Genomic DNA, 21,649 nt, shown 5'->3' on the forward strand with positions numbered 1-21,649 from the left:
TCCCTCTCCGTGCTTTGGCCCCAGTTTTACTTCTGCGACTGCATGTGTCCTGATTTTCCACCCGCCTCACTGGCTCCTTCTTTCCTGTTTTGGATCCATCCCCTCTCTTCTGCCAAAAGATGAAGTGTGCCCTGGCTCAGGCCTTGAACCAGCTCTTCTCTCGTCTGGATGTATTCTCTTGGGTGTTCTAAGCAGTTCCATGGCTTTAAAAACACGGATGGCTCCTAGCCTAGACCTCTTTCAACTCCAGTCATGTATCTTACTGCCCACTTAGCAGGGCTAACTAAGCTAACACATGTAAAGAATTTAGGACAGTGCCTGGCATGTACAGAGCATTGACACATGATAGCTGATATTTTCTCCAACATAGCTATGGCAAATGTATAACAATAATGCCTGTTCCCTCCCCAGTTTCAGTAAACGATGTCATCACCCACCCCCTTGCTCAGAAAAAAGGGAATCAGACTTGATTCTTTGCCTTTTATGACACCTAAACCATATACATCAGCAAATCCTATTGGTTCTGTCTCCAAAAATTTATCTTAAATACAGTCACTTCAGACACTTTCAAATGCTAAAACCCTATTCCAAGCCACCTGTATTAATTTTCCGCGATTGTTGTAACAAATTGTGTTGTGTGTTGTTTTCAGCCACTTGCTCCCTTTACTCAAATATATTTTCTCACAGTTCTGGTGGCCAAAAATCCAGGTCATCTGTAAGGGCTCTAGGGGAGGATCCTTTCCTTGCTTCTTCTGACTTCTAATGGTGGCCAACATGCCTGATCTGTGGCCATATCACTCTAATCTCTGTCTCTGAGGTCACATTGCCTCCTTCTGTGTCAAATCTCCCTCTGCTTCTCTCTTACAAGGATGCTTGTGAATGCATTGAGTCCATCCTTATAATCCAAATAATCTCTCCATTTTAGTATCCTAAAACAATTACTTCTGTAAAGTATTTGCCATATAAAGTAATCTCCAGCTGGGCACACTGGCTCACACCTGTAATCCAAGGCCGAGGCAGGTGGATCACTCAAGGTCAGGAGATAGAGATGAGCCTGGGCAACAAGGTGAAACATCTGTGACTTCATATACTCCTGATTTTCCACCCTCCTCACTGGCTCCTTCTTTCGTTTTTTGGATCCATCCCTCTGTTTTGCATTTTTTAGTAGTCTCTACTAAAAATAAAAAAATTTAAAAAATTAGCCTGGCATGATGGCACAGGCCTGTAATCCCAGCTTCTCGGGAGGCTGCGGCAGGAGAATTGCTTGAACCCAGGAGGCAGAGGTTGCAGTGAGCCAAGATTGCACTACTACACACCAGCCTAAGTGACAGAGCAAGACTCCCTCTAAAAAAAAAAATTAAAATTAATCTCCACATGTTCTAGGGATTAGGACATACATATCTATCTTTTCCAGGACTATTTTTAAGCCTACAATACCACCATCATCTCTCACCTGATCTATGGCTACATCTTCCTAATAGATTTGTCTCCTACTTTAACTTGTATCGTCACAAAGCAGGGAAGAGTTCCTCAAAGAACAAATCTTTTGCTTAAAACCTGTGAGTGGTCTCTAGTGCAATCCAAAACCCTTATCATGGCCTCAAGGCCCTACTTAATCTGGCCTTTGGCTACTTCCCACTTTGTCCTAGCCACTCCCACCTTTTTGCTATTTCTCAAGTGTGCCAAGTATGCCGCAGGGAGTTCTTTTGTCTCTGGAGCACTCAATCCCCCCAACTACCCCGTGCCCCAACCCCATCCCCCAGCCCACCACCTAGCTCTTCATTTGCTCTCTTCTCGTCATGTAAATCTTGGCTATAAGATCACCCACTCAGAAAGCTACCTTTCCTCAGACATTTTCTACCTCTCTGTGCCTTGTTGTATTTTCTTCATGGCACTTACTCTCTGAAATCATCTCAGGGACTTGTGTGTTTGTCATTGGTATGATTGTTGACTAGCCCAGCCTTCTCTGCAGCCTAAATATCTCAAATGACCGTGAGTCCAAACTTGAACACCCTTAGGATGAGCCCAGTGTGTCCTGTCCATGTTCCTCTTGATTTGTGGTATCAGTGACTCAACATACTGGCCTGACTAGTGTAAGGTAGGAAGGAAGATGTCCCAGCTACTTTACTTATTAATGAAAGTGTAACTTTTCCAGCATCAAAAGAGCAGGACTCCATAGAGAACAAACTGTATCCTTTCCTTATGGTCCCTTAATGGATATCTGCAAAATCCCTGTGATTTCATCCAAGGGGAAGAAAAGTCTTGCCATTCTTGGTTACTCTTAGAATGTTGGGTCTCACTTTGAGACCCAAGAACATTATTGGCTTACTTGGTTTGATCTTAAAATAATAAAACAAAATTACTGCCAATGCCCAGTTCTTCAATAACCATCTTCAAAGAAACCTCTCAGCCTCTCTTTAATTTTTTATATCATCTAGGTAAGGAATGAGCCAGCTCTCTCAAAAACAGTCACCAACCCCTTTCTTTGTGAGTGCTGCAAAGGAATGCTAACATTTTTAGAAGGAGTTCTCTGTAAACATCGGTTCTCTGCCTTTAGTGACCTCATTGCAATCTGAGACCTTGAATTCCATCTTAGCATCCCATTATAAAGCTAAGATTAAATGTGAGCTATTTGTACTCTTGTCAGTGTTGAGCCACACAGTTTACAGACTGCTGAAACTGCCAATTCCTTTTTACACATAAAAGGGTCCATGTGGAGGACATATTTATCTTCATAACATTTGTTTTTCCTGGACTACACATGGCACCATAGCCCTCTTATTTCCTGCCTTGGGCATAGCCAAATCTAATATTGCTGTACCCTCTGAACTTTTAGTATCTTCTCTCCAAAGAGGAAAACTACTTTCCACTCCTTGTGCCCAAGGAGGAATGAGCCAAATTGCTACAGAAGTTGGGTCAACCCACTGCTCTCAAATCCTGAGATGCATTCCCTGTGGGAAAAGGAACATGCCTTCAGGACTCTGTGCCCCAAATTTCACAGACCCACAGACACCCTCAGCCCAGCCCAGGCTCCAGGTATTTGCACAAATCCTCCCTCTTAGCTTGCATCCTCTCAGTGACTGGTATCTTCTTCCTCCAGCCAGTCATTATTGCCGAGAGTGCAATTCTGTTTTTCTTGAGCACTCAATTCCCCACCCCCTCACCCCCACCCCCGCTCTGTCCCCCAGTCCACCACCCAGCTCTTTAACTTGTACCCTCACAAGGCAGGGAAGATTTCCTCAAAGAGCAAATCTTTTGCTTAAAACCTGTGAGTGGTCTCTACTGGAATCCAAAACGCTTATCTTATGCCCAAGGCAGGGAATAAGAGGGCTATGGTGCCATGTGTAGTCCAGGAAAAACAAATGTTATGAAGATAAATATGTCCTCCACATGGACCCTTTTATGTGTAAAAAGGAATTGGCAGTTTCAGCAGTCTGTAAACCGTGTGGCTCAACAGTGACAAAAGTACAAATAGCTCACATTTAATCTTAGCTGTTGTAATGGGATGCTAAGATGTAATTCAAGGTCTCAGACTGCAGTGAGGTCACTAAAGGCAGAGAACCTCTCCTAAAAATGACAACTGATGGTGTGATGCCTCTACCCTGAGTCTGGCAAGGCCCTCATGCGGCTGACCTGGGCCCTCTGTGATGTCATGTGGCGGAGGCGGGATAGGGTGGTATATAAGACATGCGGTTGCCCTTTCTCCTTGCTGGCCCAGCTGCCTGGGCTGGTTCTGTTAGCTTTGGCTCTGTGCCGGAGAGCGGAGGATGAGGAGCAGGAAGCTAGCCAAGAGACTCATCGTGGGAAATTCAGCGTCTGCAGGAGTGCTGGCCACTGCGAGCACCCACTTCTGAGTTGCCGGGGTGCAGCTGCCCAGCTGTGGCTGCGGACCCAGGCCTCCCTGTGCTCTTGGGGGCCGGGAGCAGCCAGAAGCCCCACCCTCCCAGGGACAGCTACTGCTGCTCAAGCCTGTGGCTGCAGACCCAGTATCTCTTCACTCTCCAGGGGCTGGGAAGGGCCCCCTGACCGCGGCAGGCTCCGAAATGCCTGCTTCTGCTGCCTGGTCTCTGACGGCTCCCGGTGCCTGTTCCACGGGCTCTGAAATGTCGGATCCAGCTCCTGGCCTCTCCCTGCTCCCAGTGCCCACTCTAATCTCAGAGCAAAGTTGAGGCCAAGGCCGGCGCTATTGCAACCCGGCCGGGTGTGCACACACTCAGCGCTAAGATGCCAGCCCCCTGCGGCCTCGGCCCACTCTGGACTTTGGGCGCCAATGAGCCCAGGATGGGCAGGCCAGCATTGGCCTGCAGGTGCCCCTCAGCACGAACAGCCTGGGTGCTCTAATGTTCCTTCTGTTTTACTTCCTCCCCCGGCCCCACGCCAGACGGAGTGTCTCTTGTTACCCAGGCTGGAGTGCAATGGTGCGATCTCGACTCACTGCAACCTCCGCCTCCTGGTTCAGGCGATTCTCCTGCCTCAGCCTCCGGTGTAACTGAGATTACAGGCACATGTCAACACACCTGGCTAATTTTTGCGTTTTTAGTAGAGACAGGGTTTCACCGTGTTGGTCAGGCTGGTCTCGAACTCCAAACCTCAGGTGATCCACCTGCTCCGGCCTCCCAAAGTGCTGGGATCACAGGCATGAACCACCACATGTGGCCTCCGTTTTAATTCTAACTGCTCTTCCTCCCCCTTCTCTGTGACTCTCTTATTGCATAATTTTGCCCCCTCTTTCTCTCCTTCATCTATTCCCCTTTTCTTTGCCTCTTCTCATTTCCTCCCTCTGTACCTACAAAGTTTTGCATTTGGGCTAAAAAATGAATCCAACTATTTCTCTTCAACCATCTTCCAGCATTAAGCTTCTAACACAGAATTAGTGAGCTACCAAAAATTTGAAGACCTTTCTTCTAGTTCTATTCTTGTTGCATTCCCCTCCTGTTTAGTCCATTCGCCAGACTATATTTGGGCTATTCCCTAGCTTTCTCTCTGTCCTTCCCTTCACCAGGACTTGGATCTTACCCTCTTCACACTGCTCATTCAGCTGGTTAGAAATGAAGCCCTTCCCACCAGTAAGAACTGGGAGACATAGTTGGAATTAAAGAATTCTTCTCCCCTTCCCTCATTATCAGTCTTCGGTTCACTCTATCCAGGTGCACCTAGAACAGCTTGTGACTAAACATCCCATTTGGACTCCTGAGCAGAGATTTCGATCCACTAGATTAGGGTCCTGGGCTTCAAGCCTGTATTTATTTCAAGGCTTTGGCCTATATTTATACTTTCAGGGAGCACATGCAGAGGCTAACCACACCATGCTGTTTCCCCTGAGCCAGACCCTAATGACAGATGCTTTACCTTGGACACTAAACGTACAGGCCTTGATCGCAAAGCATCACCTGTCCCCTGGACTCCAGAGGATTTTTCCTAACTGCTTACTTTGAAATATCTATTAGGTATCTCAAACTGGAAGGTTAAAAACTGAACTCTCCCTCATTTATAATCTGCCTCCCCTTAGCCTTCCCTCTGTCAGTAAATGATGAGTCTTTTTCCTTGTGTTGCTAAGGCCAAAACATCCTTTTTGATGCTCATTTACTTCTTGCACATCAACAAATCCTGTTAGCTCTACCTGCAGAATAGACCCAGAATTTGAATCTTGCTCACCGGGCCTGCTGCCATCTAGTCAGACCGAGGTGGCTTGCAGCAGGCACCAGGCCCTCTCACTCAGTTTCAGCCACAATCGTCTGTTCTGCATTCCTTGCTGGCCTTTCATTTGCTCTTCTCTTTCGCTGGAGCCCTCTTCCCTCAGATATTTTTCTCTGGTCACTCCTTGACTCTCTTTAAATTTCTGCTCAAATGCCACATACTGAGATTTTCTGAACCACCTGCATCTCTCCCTAACCTCTTTCTCTGCATTATTTTTCTCAACCTCTTTCTCTGCATTATTTTTCTCAACAGTACTTATCACCACTCATTCCCAAAAAATAATTATTTTATTTATTCTAGGTCTTTCTCTGCTGGAATGTGAGCATCTTGAGGACTGATACTTGTTTTATTTTCTGCTGCATCCTGGTCCATGGGGCTCAGCTAGAGCAAGGGAGTTTTCTGGGCAAGGAAAAATGAACAAAGATCAAAGTTCCTTTAGGAAAACGCACCAAGCTTGCTGGGGGATATGGAGACAGGGAGGTGAGGTCAGGCAGGCCAGAATGGACTGAAGGCCACACAGGCCACCAGAAGCATTAGGCTGTCAGGGTGATGGAAAACAACCCTCCTCCAGTGTTTACTTTCTCCCTTCAGACAGGACTCCAAAGTGATTTAAAAAAAAAAATTGCCCACCTTAGGGATAGAACAAGATGACAGAAAAGGAGTCTCCATTTCTTCCTTTCTTTTCTTTCTTTCCTTCTTTTTTGAGAAAGAATTTCACTCTGTCACCCAGGCTTGAGTGCAATGGTGAGATCCTGGCTCACTGCAACTTCCTCCCAGGTTCTAGCAATTCTACTGCCTCAGCTTCCTAAGTAGGTGGAATTACTGTTGTCTGTCACCATACCCAGCTAATATATATATATATTTTTTTTGAGACGGAGTTTCGCTCTTGTTACCCAGGCTGGAGTGCAATGGTGCGATCTCGGCCCACTGCAACCTCCATCTCCTGGGTTCAGGCAATTCTCCTGCCTCAGCCTCCCGAGTAGCTGGGACTACAGGCACGGGCCACCATGCCCAGCTAATTTTTGTATTTTTAGTAGAGACGGGGTTTCACCATGTTGACCAGCATGGTCTCGATCTCTTGACCTCGTGATCCACCCGCCTCGGCCTCCCAAAGTGCTGGGATTACAGGCACGCGCCACCATGCCCAGCTAATTTTTGTATTTTTAGTAGAGACGGGGTTTCACCATGTTGACCAGCATGGTCTCGATCTCTTGACCTCGTGATCCACCCGCCTCGGCCTCCCAAAGTGCTGGGATTACAGGCATGAGCCACCATGCCCAGCCCAGGATTTTCTATTTCCTATCCCCCTGTAGATACATCAATTTGAACTACTATTCACAAATGAAAATATTTTCACAGGACGGAAACCAGATGAGATGCCACAGTGCCTGGGTGTAGCAAAGAAGTAAAAAGAGAGGCACTGGCCACGCATGGTGGATCAGGCCTGAGCACTTTGGAAGGCTGAAGCAGGTAGATTTGTTGAGTTGAGGAGTTCAAGAAAAGCCTGGGCAACAAAATGACACTCCATGTCTACAAAAAATATACAAAAAATTAGCTAGCTATGGTGATGTGCACTTGTAGTTCCAGCTACTCAAAAGGCTGAGGTGGGACGATGGCTTGAGCATGGGAGGCAGAGGCTGCAGTGAGCCAAGATCGTACCACTGTACTCCAGCCTGGGTGGCAGAGCCAGACACTGTAAACAGACACACAGACACACAGACACATACACACGGAAGAGAGGCATTGAAGATGGTAGGAAGGACAGTTTTACATTACCTACATCACCCTTCAACCTCAGGCAGCACAGCAGAGAGAGATACCTTCTACTTGGAGAAAGAGAGAAGTGAACACTGGATTTTGCCTTGGACCCTAACACTGGGCCCACCCCAGTCAAACCCAGCTCCAGGTAGGCCCCCATATCCCCAGACTCTAGGCCAGTACCTGAGGTATGAGCCTTCAAGTCTGCCTGGCCCCAGGCTGGATCCTGCATCCCCAGGTTCCAGGCCACTGACTCAGTCTCTGGCCTCTGAGCCCACTCCAGTACCAGGCCAGCACCAGTGGCACAGGGCTTCAAGCTCACCCCAGCACCAGTCGAGGGCCTACAGACTCAGTCTCCAGCCACACCCCAGGGTCAGGCTGACCCTGGTAGCCCAAGGTCCCAGGTCTGCCTCCACAGCTCCAGGCTTCAGGCCCACCTTAAAGCCAAGTTAGCACGTCTAGCCTCAGGCACCAGGCCAACATCCTTAGTCCTTAAAGGCTTAAGTCTCCAAAGTAGCGCGCGCACACACACACACCCTTAACCTTCAGGCCAACCCCTGTATAATTAGGCTTCAGGCCAGCCCCTGTGGATCCAACTACCTGGGAAGTATATATAATCCTAGGCTCCAGTGGAGTCAGGGTCCAGGCCACCCCAGTAGACCCTGGAGCCAGGCCAGCCTCTGTGGACTGAGGATCCAGTGATAATTGCTGCAGATCCAGCCTCTAAGCCAGCCTCTGTGAACTCAGGACATAGGTTCACTCCTGTGGACTTAGGTTCCAGAAGACACAGACTCCAGGCCTATGTCAGTACCTGGCTGGTCCCTGCAGACTCAGGCTCAGGGCCCACTGCAGTGTTAAGTCAGCTCTTATAGACCTGGGATTCAGGCTCACCACCAGGGACACAGGTTCTAGGTGCACCCCAGCAGATCCAATCAACAGGCCCATCCTAGTGGATCCAGCCTTCAGCCCTGCCTGCCTACTCATCCAGGCACTAGACCAGCCAACTGAGGACTTAAGCAGCAAGCTCACCCATTGGCCACAACAGGTGGCCTGCCCAGAATTTCTGGACAGGCTAATGGATCGAGGGTGTTTTCAGATCATCAAGCCTTCAAAGACTGGAATAAGTAGCTAGTTCTTCAAATGTGCACACACCAATGCAAAGCAGAATCAACAACAATCAGCAGAACACCTCACCAAAGGGGCAAAATGAAGCACCGGTGACTGACTCTAAAAAGGTAGAGGTGTTAGCCAGGTGTGGTGGCTCACGCCTGTAATCCCAGCGTTTTGGGAGGTCTAGGCAGGTGTATCACACGAGGTCAGGAGTTCGAGACCAGCCCAGCCAACATGGCGAAAGCCCGTCTCCACTTAGAAAAAAAAATCAGCCCGTTGTGGTGGTGCACGCCTGTGATCCCGGTGACTTGGGAGGCTGGGGCAGGAAAGCTGGTTGAACCCGGGAGGCGGAGGCTGCAGTGAGCCGGGATAGCGCCGCTGCCCTCCAGCCTGGGAAACAAGAGCAAATCTCCGTCTCAAAAAAAAAAAAAAAAAAAAAAAAAAATATATATATATATATATATATATATATATACACATGAGAAAGATGGCAGGCAGCTGGCACTGGTGAGGGCGGCGAGAAGAGCGAGCTCCCGCGCACCGCTGGTGGGAATGCAAATTCGTCCAGGCAGCGCCTCGGAAAACTCGAGCCAAGTCACCGTCGGGCCCCGCGCCCCACTCCGGGCACGTGCCCAGGGCAGGCGAAACGACGCTGCGAGGAGACTCCGCGCTCCCGCGCCGCAGCGTCGCTCGCAACGGTGGGCTGTGGAAACAGCCGCAGCGCTCCTCAAGGACGGCCGGCTGCTTGTGACCGCACGGCCTGAACGGCGCTCTGCGGCGCGCGGCCCGGGCCTCCCCGCGGGTCCCCGCAGCGCCCACGGAGCCCGACTCCCCGCGCCGGCCGCAGCTGCGTGGCGTCCTCCGGCTTCGCGGAGGCGGCGCTGGGCCCCGCGGGAAGGGCACCGGCGGGACCCACGGCGCAGAGAGCCGCCGTAGGCAGGACGATATCGCCGCGCTGCGGCAAGCGTTTTCGCTGCTGCTTCCCAAGCAGTAGCTGCGGCCGGAGGGTCCCCCGCGAGGGCCGGAACGTGAGGCGGCAGCGTTTGCTTCGCCTTCCTCGCGCGTTTCCCGGCGTTTGCGGGGCCGGGCGCTGGCGCACGCGCACAACCCACGGCCCTCAGCCTCGGTTCTGGCCGCTGGAGCGCTCGGGCCACTCCAGGCTGCGCTGCCGCCGCGGCTTTCTCCAGAGCTCCGCGCGGAACTGCAGGCGCTGCGGCGTCGCACCCAGTCAGGAGGGGCCCCACGGCCGCGTCGCCGCTGTGACGTGGCAGGCAGGCGCCGGGAACACAGACGTTAGAGGAAGTGAGAGGGCCCTCGCTTTCGGGTGTCAGGATGGCCGAGTGGTCTAAGGCGCCAGACTCAAGGTGAGAGCCTTCCCGACTGGGCGTTCTGGTCTCCGGATGGAGGCGTGGGTTCGAATCCCACTTCTGACACAGCCGTTTTGTTAATATTTTCTTCCCCTTAAGAAACCCTAGAATTTTCCCGGAGCCCGTTGGTATTTTATTGTCTTCTCCAGGAAGACGGTTACAACTGGACTCTGCTCGTCTTTGCTGCCCGGTTTTTCCTATTTGAGGCAGCGAGAGAGCCATCTACCAAGGAGAGGGACACGCTGCCAGCGTCTTCCCAAATGTCGCGAGAAAAAGGCATCCAATCGTATGTCTGTGTAGGATACACGTCACAGGATGGTTATTTAGTATGGGTTGTTGCCGCCCCACTGGTTGTGTCTTCCCTGGTGGTCTAGTGGTTAGGATTCGGCGCTCTCACCGCCGCGGCCCGGGTTCGATTCCCGGTCAGGGAAGTGGTTTTTTTTTTTGAAAAAGGAAAAACAAAACAAAACAAAAACTTTCCGGTGGAGCCACGCTAACTCATCGGCAGTGTTCCTAGAGTAAGCTGTGACTTGACTTTTAAACAAAGGTTAGAATGCATCTGATATCCTCATTTTGTAGCGTAGTTACCTGAGATGAACTCACTACGGTTTATCAGCGCCGGCTATGTAGTCAATATCTTTACTCACGATATCTTAAGAACGGTGAAAGAATGCCAGCAGCACAAAACGATCCAAAAAGATGGGCTTGGGGATGCCAAAAATGCCTGGTCTTAAAATTATATCATAGACTTCAAAAAGTCTCCCTAGGTGTTTGAAGGTCATTAGAATGGCACCTGTTGCCTAAAGGGGAGAGTCGGGGAGGGTCTGGGAGGGTCGGGGCGGGTCTTACCTCCTTAACAACGCTTGGGTAATTGTCGCTATGGAAGGAAATCAGATACTTCTCTGATTTATTTCTCACCCCAGCATCTATCGTTTCGTTTTTTAAATAAGTCGAGATAATTGAAATAATGCCACAGCCAACCCCAGTTTCTCTTTACCTGCAATCAACACTGGCTAATATTTTGTCACATTCTCTCCCCCTGTCTCTTGCATGGTAGGTAGGTAGGTAAATAGATAGATAGATAGATAGATAGATAGATAGATGATAGGTGATAGGTGATAGATAGATGATAGAGATAGGTATACATTCCCTATTCCATTTGAAAGCTGAAATCTGTAAAACTGTCCTCCCCACTTGAAAGTTGCAGACATGACATTACTCCATGCCACACCTAAGAAAATTGACATTATATCTATCATATGCTAGTGTACATTAGAATTTTCCCTAATCGTCCTTAAAATGTCTTTTGTAGCTGCTTTAGTTTTTATTCTAAAATTTTTGTTTCTCATTTTTTTTAAAATTGGGAAGTCTGTGAAAAATATTTGAATAATGAAAACCTCCCAAATCACATTTAAGTTGTATCTTCTTAACATTTTATAATATTATGAGCCTATACCCCTAATTTGTTATTGTTTTCCAAAGTTTTGTTTCTCTCTGGGTACCTTTTTCAGATATCTACGCCAAGTCTGTGTTATCACACACACTACACGAACAGATAGAACCCGGTCCACGCACATCTGTGTTTTCCACAGTGTTTGAAATCAAATAGGCCTATTTTAACTTCCTGAATTTTTGCTTCTTGTACTGCTGAAATGACTAGTTTGAAATTATTCAAATTGTTGCAAATATTTATAGCAGTTTTCTTAAATAACATTTATCTTGTGGTGGTAAGTTTGGTAAAATGAGCTGTTTGTCATATCCTTGTTTCTAGAACTGTATACACTGTGCATGAATATATGTGACTTTAAACTGTTCTTTTATCAAAAATATTTTGACTCCCTAGATGTTGATTTGTAAATTAATCTTAATAGGTTAATTAGAATGGGTTCTAAAAATTTGGGTGGAGGGTTTGTTATTCCTTTGGTCCACTGTGGTTTCCAGTGATGTGTCCTTAAACAATATGTCTCATTCCAGCACCCTCTGTCAATTACGCAAGGTCCAGGGTCCCATCGTTTAATGCTGGATTTTATAAAAGAGATGTCTTTAGCTGTAAATATAGATAAGCGGAATCTAGTCTTGTTATATTTTGGTAAATATGGAGTTGAGCTGACCATGTAACCTTATTACATAACCCACTGGATGGTTGGTTCATGGAGAAAAACTAATTTGACATACCTGGGTCTGTTTTTTGTGACTTTATACATATTTATTTTAGTTCCTAGTGTTTCCCACCAGTCAATTGATTTAAATTGTATGCTGTCTCTACACCTTTGAAATGAAAGTTTGGATCATTCTGAATTTCCATTGGGCACACTGGAAAAACAACTTGATTTTGTATATATTTTCTTTTTCTAGTAAATTTCTATAATATAGTCATATTTCTTGTTTCTTTTTATGTAAAGAATATGCTAATAAAGCCAGGCACAGTGGCTCACGTCTGTAATCCCAGCACCTTGGGAGGCTGAGGTGGGCAGATCATGAGGTCAGGAGATCGAAACCATCCTGGTAAAACCCCGTGTCTACTAAAAACACAAAAATTAGCCTGGTGTGGTGGTACACACCCGTAATCCCAGCTACTTGGGAGGCTGAGGCAAGATAATCACTTGAACTGAGGAAGCAGAGGCTGCAGTGAGCAGAGATTGCGACAGACACTACACACCAGCCTGGGTGACAGAGTGAGATTCCGTCTCAAAAAAAAAAAGGAAGTGCTAATAATCTCTGTTGTTTTGTATGTAGTTGAAAATGGTTCAAATACTAGAAATACTAGGGTGAGTTAGATAATAGCAGATTATAGGTCTCGCTTTGTTTGGTTGTTATTTATTAAAACAATACTTGTATCCAGTGGTGTGCAGGACCACCATGAGTTTCTAGAAGATATTGACCTCCAGCAAACAATAAATGTAGTAGGAATTTTGTAGGTTGTTGTAGCTACTGTGATGATCAGGAATTGGTACAGTTTTCATTGTCGTGTCCAAAATGAGCCTGTTTTAAGTGTTACATTTCATCACAGAGTGAAATGTTATGATGACATATCTGTCTACATTTCAGTTATGATGACATATCTGTCTACATTTTCTATAAAGTCTTTGCCTAAACATGGTTTGGATATATTGTAGCCAAGTTTGCCGTGGCTCAGTGCAGCCTCAACCTCTGAGGCTCAAGTGATCCTCCCACCTCAGCCTCCCAAGCAGCTGGGACTATAGGCATGCACATGAATTTATTTAATTTGTATACACAGGAGCCTTCAGAATAAAGACCCAACCTCCCAATGCCATACAGAAGCTTATATACCATCTTGAGGTTACAGAAATAATGGGCGCTTGGTTCCTGGTAAAACAGGTTATGGGAGGGGGAGAAGAAGAATTCTATTAAAGGACAATAAATGATTACTAAGGAGAATGATTGGATCAGGGAACAGAAATTAACTTGGAAATAGTTTGCTTTGGAATTTAAATAATCCCTGGATACAGTCATTGTCTTGAGAAAGGGTGTGTTAATATGATGGCTAACATAGGGTCAATGAGAAAGGTGATAAGACCAGTTGAGAAACTACCCAAATTTGTAGCCATGTTGTCTCAAGTGAGTAAAGTATTTAATTATTCTAGTGATGGCTAGAAGTGATGTTGAGGTTAAAAATATAGACCAGGAGCGATGGCTCATGCCTGTAATCCCAGCATTTTGGGAGGCCAAGGCGGCAGATAACCTGAGGTCAGGAGCTGGAGACTAGCCTGGCCAACATGGTGAAACCCCGTCTTTACTAAAAATACAAAAATTACCTGGGTATGGTGGCATGCACCTGTAGTCCCAGCTACCTGGGAGGCTGAGGCAGGGTAATTGCTTGAATCTGGGAGGCGGAGATTGCAGTGAGCTGATATCTCGCCACTGCACTCCAGCCTGGCAACAAAGTGAGACTCTGTCTCAAAAACAAACAAACAAAAAATGGGGTTAGTGGCAAGGAAAATTGGATTGAAATACAATTTTCATCAATTTTATGGAGAATATTAATGCCATGATTAAAAGAAAGAGTGTAGCACCAATATTGCAGAAAGTGTGATAACAAATCTAGGTCTAGTGAGAATTTGGAGAAAGGTTGTAGATTTGGGGTAATTGTAACTTTTCTCTGTTTTCTGTAGTCCAGTAAGTTTTTCTGCATCCATTGGCCACAATGTCCTGTTTGGAGATAATGTCATTGTTTAGTGTAGTGCTCACCTTATGAGTTATACTATTTGTACCATTGTTTTCCATATCCTTTGTGACTCTTACAGTCAGTTTAAGGTAAGAGTGGGGGTTGCTGTTATAAAGTCTTTTTCTTTTATTTATATTAAAACATGCCAGGTTAAGAGTTTGTTGGAATGTGCTCATTTTGTCTAAATTTTTAAGTTCTCTTTTCAGTAGTTCATTAAATCTCTATATTCTGTACTGGGATTATAAGGTATGTGGAAATTCCACTATATAACCCATTTATCTGCTAATGCTTCTGTAGTATTTGATATAAAATGAGTTTCTTGGTTACTTTCAATTACTTTAGAAGCTCCATAGTACACTGCCCAATTTTCTATGGCTAAGATGGTATATTTGGCAAATGGGTGGCTTATCACTAGTGCTATGGCAATCTCTGTGTATGTATCCACTGTTGTTACTGCATATTTTTGTTGGTTGAGGTGATTTAATGGTTCCATAAAATCTCTCTATAGATAGGAGTTGAAGGTGTTGGGTTCGTATGTATCTATGGGTTTAGTGTATCTATATTTATCCAGGTTGGTTTTACATTGCTCACAATTAGCTACATAGTCTTTTAAATTTAACATCTTGTCACCTTTTGATTTCTGTCTTAACAGCCACTTGAACAGTGAGTGTGTGCTTATGTAATTATATGAGTGTTTGTGGAGTGTAATCTGCTTCCAGTGTCTGATTAATTTTTAAGTAATATTTCTGTTTTATTCTCATTATTGGGGGCACTTGGGGTATCCCCCATTCATTGTCTGATTTTCTTCTGAATTGTAGAGGTGGTAATGAATGTCTTCATGAGTTGTCTGGATTTCTTTGTAGCTTTCATTTGGATATGTTTTGTGTGTGATTTGTTAGGTTCCTTGTTAATACATCTAACTATCTATTAAATTTGTGTCCTTTGAATGATCTTTTTGTTTTTTGTCTTTCGAGATAGGATCCTTCTCTGTCACCCAGGCTGGAGTGCAGTGGCGTGATCTCGGCTCACTGCAGCCTCAACCTCCTAGGCTCAAACGATTCTCCTGCTTCAGCTCTCCAAGTAGCTAGGACTACAAGTGTGTGCCACCACGTATGGCTAATTTTTTTTCTTATCTTTTGTAGAGATGGAGGTCTTGCTGTGTTGCCCAGGCTGGTCTCCAACCCCTGTGCTCAAGCACTCTTCTCACTTCGGCCTCCTAACGTGTTGGGATTATAGGCATAAGCCACTGTGCCTGGCCTAAATTATCTTTTTGGTATGCTGATATGTATCATAAATATCTGAATTCTGTTTGATAATTTATATAGTTCCTCTCAGTGAGATTTGGACCATATGTCATTGTCATTAATTTTAAAATTATTTTGTTTCCGTATGTGTGATTATGGGGCTATGTTGTTGTGACTGCTCATGAATTTGTAAATACACACACGGACACACACATATATTCCTTTGATTTTCTGATACTGAGTGTCTGACTGCTCTAATAACTGCAATCAGTTCTGCATAAATACACTTTTTTATTCCTTCAGGATATGTGGTCTTGGAGTGTGAGTGCTGCTGCTGTTCAGTGGGTCTGGCCTTTGGGATCATGGAGGCTGATCCTTCTGTAAGCCTAGTGTGTGGCAAGACATTAAACCAGACCAGGCCCCATTTTTCTATATCGTCGCAGGTTTTTCTTGTCTTCAGAATAAATTCTGGCAAGTCTGTTTTAGTCTTGTGAATCTTCTCCATGAGTAGACACTGGTTGACCCTCAAAGCCTCAAAACAGATACACCCTGGATGTATCTGTTCCATGTGAGCAGCTTTCGATCAATTTGGATACTTTTCAGTTTTTCAGGACTCAATTTTATCCAGTGAAGAAAAGGCATATGGCATGTTATTGTAATGTCATTACCAGTCAGATGCTTAGTGTTTTTTAGAGCTTCATACGTAAGCCATATGTATTTATGAATGGGGTGTATTTGTTGTTAAAGTATGGGCATTTTGTTATTTGAAATCCCACCGACAGGAAAGATTTAGAATCTAATTTCTATGTCCGTAATGATCATGCTCTATATTCATTACTCATCAGAACTTTCAACGCAAGTTGTGAATCTGAAGACGGGTAACGCAATATTTGAAAGACGCTAATGTAGTTTTTGAGTGTTTCAAGTTCTTGTCCCTATGTCTAGTCTTGGGATTTTCTAGATATATTATATATTGGTTCCAAGATGATGTTTAAGTAAGGTGTAGGCCATTTCCAGTATCCAGATAAACCTGTTAGTCTTTGTGCTTCCTGTTTGTTTTTGGCAGCTTAAGGGCTGTTATTTTATCTATTCCTGTGGTTGAGATTTTTCTCCCTTCTGATGAACATCGTACTCCTAAAAATTTGCAGTTGGTGTCTGGGCTTGTGATTTTATCTATATTAATAGTGTATCCCAAAAATCTTAAATGTATTATTAATTGGGATTTTTCCAGTTTAATTTGTTCCTGGTCATTATTTACCATTTTGATGTTATCTATGTATAATATTATTAGTGACTGGTAGTCTGATGTGTCCCCCACCAGGTTACTTGAGGGTGTGTGTCTGCTGCCTGAATCCTGAAGGCTAAGGAGTGAGCCAAAGCCATGGTGCCCAGCCTAGGAGCAGGCGTCCATGAGAACCCAAACATCCCGGGGAGTGTCTGAGAATCTTCCAAGAAAAACAGTCTCATTTCTTAAATGCAGTAGGCAAAGAGCCAGAAAATTAGCTTAAAAGCAGTTTAGAAATGAGAGGTGGTGTGGCTCTTTAGAGCTATCCTACCAGGAGTCCCTGTATGTAAGTCCTAATAAATTTGTTTACTCCTCAAGCTAGGCTTGTCCAAGTCATTCTTTGGTCTCTTGTTTTATTTCCAGTTTGGGGGATGCACATCACAGTCCCAGGTTTTCTTGTTATACATGTATATTCTGATTGGTCTATGCATGATTATAAAATGGAGTGAACTACTACTGAACTATTTAGAGATCCCTGTGGTAATCTTTTGAATTGGTATTGTTTACCTTCCAATGTAAAGTTGGTATATTCCTGGCTTTCTTTATTTATTGGTGTGGCAAAGAACATGTCTGACATGTCTATGATTATATAGTATTTGTTATTATGATTAATAATCTCATTTATGAGCTCTTCTACGTCTGGTAATGCTCTTGGCATTTTATTTGATAATTTATTTAAATTTCTATAGTCAATAATTAATCTATAGCTCCTGTTTGTTTTTAAGACAGGCTATGCTGAACTATTAAAATTATTTGAAATGACAGTTGTAATAACATCTTCCCTGAGGGGTTCTAGAATCTTGGCTGTTATTTTTTTATGTCCACTGTTTAATGGGCCCTGTTTGGTGCATGTAGCCTGCTGCGGTGTAGGCAGTGTTATGGACTTCATTTTAATTTGTACTAGGTTAGAAAATTTTAGTTCCTTCAGTTTCTTAATAGACCACTACAGGTTAAAAAGATTTGGAATACAATTCATTCCTGTAATGTCTTATAATTTGGGCAAGGAGCAAAATGTGCAAGGTATAGCTTTAGAGTCATAGAGCAGTACAGAAGCAGAGGCAAGAAAATGTCAAGATTATTTACCTCTGAGTCCTTCTGTATGAATGTTTATGTCAGAAGGTGGTGCATTATATTTTAGAAGGCTTACTTGTGAGTCTTTAAAAAATGGAATGTATGTGTATATTTGTAATTTTATAGCTAAATGTTCATATGGTCTGTTATCCCCAGGTTTGAGTGTTATAGCCTGCACCTGGGGGGTTTCTCGTTTTTAAAGATTATTAGTATTATTTCAGATGGAGTTTCACTCTTGTTGCCCAGGCTGGAGTGCAATGACGTGATGTCAGCTCACTGCAACCTCCACGTCCCTTGTTCAAGTGATTATCCTGCCTCAGCCTCCCGAGTAGCTGAGACTACAGGCATGTGTCACCACGCCTTGCTAATTTTGTATTTTTTTTTTTTTTTGAGACGGAGTTTCGCTCTTGTTACCCAGGCTGGAGTGCAATGGCGCGATCTCGGCTCACCGCAACCTCCGCCTCCTGGGTTCAGGCAATTCTCCTGCCTCAGCCTCCTGAGTAGCTGGGCTTACAGGCACGCACCACCATGCCCAGCTATTTTTTTTTTTTTTTTTTGTATTTTTAGTAGAGACGGGGTTTCACCATGTTGACCAGGATGGTCTCGATCTCTTGACCTTGTGATCCACCCGCCTCGGCCTCCCAAAGTGCTGGGATTACAGGCTTGAGCCACCGCGCCCGGCGCTAATTTTGTATTTTTAATAGAGACAGGGTTTCACCATGTTTGTCAGGCTGGTCTCGAACTCCTGACCTCAGGTGATCCACTCACTTTGGCCTCCCAAAGTGCTACGTTTATAGGCATGAGCCACCACGCCTGGTAGAACTTTTTTTTTTTTTTTTTTTTTTTTTTTTTTTTTTTTTTTGGTAAAATTTCTCTGTGGTTATTGTTGCTATTTTTGAAATTATATGTTTGGTGGATGGCCCTATTGCCACTTCTTTGTGACCTTGACTGCAAATTATTTTGTTTAGGTTACTGCTCATTTTGTCTGGGTTGCCAATTTGTCTTGATTTATTTTGCCAAGTTGCCCTGGGTTTCTTTTAGTCTTTATTAATTTTTTAAGTCCCAAGGACCTCAATACAATGTAGGTTCATTTTAGATTAATTTTCAGACTTATATATTTAATATAAATGTTATATTGAGTTTATCAATTGGTGTTTTTAAGTTTGCCATAAATGTTATCTTACAGGTTACTGAAAATTCGGCAAAAAGTTGGAATATTTCTAGGTAAATCTTGCATAGTTCTACATGCTGACAGAGAATTCATGTAGGAGACCTTAAGGTTAGGTGGTAATCCCAGGAGAAGTGCTCTCTTTATTTCATTTGTAACTGAGATTTCAAATGGAGTGGCATATCAGTTGTGTCTATCATACAGCATACCTAAAATGGCAAATTTCTTTGTATTATTTCTGCCTGTGGTAAATTATTCCATTTGAGTCTGTCCCCAAATTTTATTGGGTCTAAATATGGGTGGACAGGTCTCCAGACTAATGTGATCCAGTTCCAGGGGTTAGAACACTCTTGAGTGATTTGTTGTTACTTTATAGTTTATAATTTAGTGATGGGTTTTCTGTTAGTGTAGTAATCTCATGCATTTCTGTGCATGATAGTGCCATGGTGTTGCTTTGTTATTACACAGATGGAAGAGTCAGTCTGCATCTGTGGTCTGTCTGGCAAAAGTCTGCTCTTAGCTTTTTAAATTTAAATTTTGCTCTGGTATATCCTCTGTTCTCACGGATATCCTGAGGTCTGCTATTTTCATAGTTGTCATCTGTAACTCTTGTTTAGTGATTGCAGGAGGTCTTGCCTCTATGCCCCTTCCACATGGGGTCGTTATGATTTCCTGGGTCCTCTGGATGGGGGTTCATCCCCAGGTGTTCCTCTAAAAGTTGCTTCTAAAAAGGATTTACTTTTCCTTGAAATACTATGGGCTAGCTTTTTGCCTTCCTGGTAATCCCAGTGTATCTGTGAGATATTTTGCATTAAAAGTGCAGGATTTCTTCTTCTAGGGTCCTGATAATTAAAGGTTTACCATTTTTAGGGTCCTTCAAGTCTGATCATGCATCCCGAGGGGATCATACAGAAAGTTTTCTTCTGATTGCCAACTCTGTTAGGTACCAAGGATCCTCAATATTAAGACTTATATTTGGGTAGCAAGCCTCTGTCAAGCTACTTTAATTTTTCTCTTTTTCGTAAGAGCACAAATCCACTTTTATTTATTGACTTTTCATTAGTTTAAATCCTTGAGGGATACGGCATCACTCAGATTCTGGGTCCAATGGCTTTAGCTTCAGAATTCAGCACGAATCATGCCACTGTTTCTGTGGGCTTGAGTGACTTTTCCCCAGATTACTCTTTGGTTTGCCGCCAGGAGTCAATGTGGTGTTCTTTGTTTTGCATATATAGGCACATGTCTTGCCCAAATAGAATTCTGTTTCATCTTAGGCATAAACACCTTTGATTTTAAGAAGAGCTGTGTGCTCCCTTTGATTTTGGAGACCCTGCTTATAGCCAGCAGAAATGGCTATGGACAACAGCTTTCCAGACATATTTTCTTTTAGAAGTCCTGTTTCCAGCAGGTATCACAGGATCCAAGATGGCAGGAAGAGAGTTTGATTTTCTTTGAGTCTGCATTATGCAATATTATTTACAACTTTATTAATAAAAATATTTCAGTTTCCCAATTAAATAACTATGTAACTGGAGGTTATGCAATAATAACTTTCCTTTCTTTCTGCCAAATTAAACTTTAGTTTTGCCACACACTGTCTTGTAAGTTGAGGCCCTAGGGCAGACATGGTGGCTAATGTCTGTAATCCCAGCATTTTGGGAGGCTGAGACGGGAGGATCTCTAGAGCCCAGTAGTTTGAGACCAGCCTGGACAAGATGGCAAGAACTCATCTCTGATGATGATGATGATGATAATAATAATAATAGTAATAATAATAATAAGTTGAGACACTGGTTGGTATGAGCCCTTCTGTCTCCACCAGTTCCTAGCTTGGTATCAACCAAGACCCCATTAGCCTTTGAATTTTCATGACATAGGAGGGCTCTATGCTATCACTCAGGGTTTTCCTCAGGGATCCAGGCTTTCAAGGCAAAGTGAGATTATGTCTTTTTTTGAGAAGGTGTTTGTTTTGCCAAATGTCTTATAATTTAAGTTGTGGTGAAGGCTTTGGCTTTAGAAATTTTATTAATTGTGTTACTACAGTTTTGTGATGATAAGTGCCAATTGCTTTTAGTTTTGGAAATTAGTGGAGGACAGCTGCTGACTATGCCAATTGCCGTGCATAGCATGAGGTAAGACCATAACCAGGTCCATACACATTTGTGTCTTTCCACAAGGTCAGACTTTTATTGATGCCTGTATAATAACGAAAGCCATGAGCTGCATGAAGTTCCCAAGGAGAAATTCTCTTTAGTACAACCCATTCACTTGGTAGTCAGATCCATGAGCACACAAGCTCAAGCCAACCCACAAGTCAGTCAGTATTGCAAACCACACATGGTAGTATAATTAATCAATATATAAACATTATAGATTAAGATTTCCACAACAAACAAATTAGCCTTTACATCAAGAGGATAGAGTGCAGGAAAAAGAGTTAACAAACCAGTCCAAGGAGAACCATATGGACAAGGAGAATGTCCTAGGTTGATAGAGATGATCCTTAATGTCTTGCAAGGAAGAGTACTTGATTTAGACAGATGCCAGGTACTGATCATGAAAGACAGTCAGTACCAGTCTATTAAGATGGTTGTCTCAAGCTGGTGAAGTTCTCTCTTTTGATAGTGTTCTGGTGAAGACTGATAGTAAAGATTATGTCTAGTGCCACACACCTGTAATTCCAATACTTTGAGGGGCCAAATTGAGAGTATCTCTTGAGCCCAGGGGTTTGTGACTAGCCCGGACAAAATAGTGAGACCCTGT

At 44.1% G+C, this 21,649-nt stretch overlaps 2 protein-coding genes, 2 non-coding genes and 1 pseudogene across 6 annotated transcripts in view; 3 read left to right on the forward strand and 2 right to left on the reverse strand.

The window, feature by feature from the left end:
- Window positions 1-54: 54 nt before the first annotated feature.
- LOC141581102 (uncharacterized) lies at window positions 55-10,177 on the reverse strand. Of its 2 annotated transcripts, none has more exons than XM_074385510.1 (2): window positions 6,328-10,177; window positions 55-109 (listed from the first exon to the last, which is right to left on the reverse strand). In XM_074385510.1, the coding sequence occupies exon 1, from the start codon at window positions 10,152-10,154 to the stop codon at window positions 8,982-8,984; it is 1,173 nt and encodes a 390-aa protein (XP_074241611.1). In that variant the 5' UTR covers window positions 10,155-10,177; the 3' UTR covers window positions 55-109; window positions 6,328-8,981. The 2 variants fall into 2 exon arrangements, with proteins under 2 accessions (XP_074241611.1, XP_074241609.1); XM_074385508.1 differs by lacking the exon at window positions 55-109 and adding an exon at window positions 2,522-6,096.
- PGBD2 (piggyBac transposable element derived 2) overlaps window positions 9,847-21,649 on the forward strand; it is a 120,675-nt gene continuing 108,872 nt past the window's right edge. The window contains exon 1 of one of the 2 annotated variants that reach the window (XM_074385491.1): window positions 9,847-9,929. The gene's annotated coding sequence lies outside the window, so the exon portion shown is untranslated. The remainder of the gene's footprint in view (window positions 9,930-21,649) is intronic. The other variant, XM_039464271.2, reaches the window with a different exon arrangement.
- On the forward strand, window positions 9,892-9,998 carry TRNAL-CAA (transfer RNA leucine (anticodon CAA)). The gene is made up of 2 exons: window positions 9,892-9,929; window positions 9,953-9,998. It is a non-coding gene; the product is annotated as a tRNA-Leu (tRNA).
- Window positions 10,292-10,363, forward strand: TRNAE-CUC (transfer RNA glutamic acid (anticodon CUC)). The gene has a single exon. It is a non-coding gene; the product is annotated as a tRNA-Glu (tRNA).
- LOC120362056 (large ribosomal subunit protein eL33 pseudogene) lies at window positions 19,951-20,264 on the reverse strand (annotated as a pseudogene).

This window comes from Saimiri boliviensis, chromosome 14, assembly GCF_048565385.1.
Source record: "Saimiri boliviensis isolate mSaiBol1 chromosome 14, mSaiBol1.pri, whole genome shotgun sequence".
Lineage (NCBI taxonomy): Eukaryota > Metazoa > Chordata > Mammalia > Primates > Cebidae > Saimiri > Saimiri boliviensis.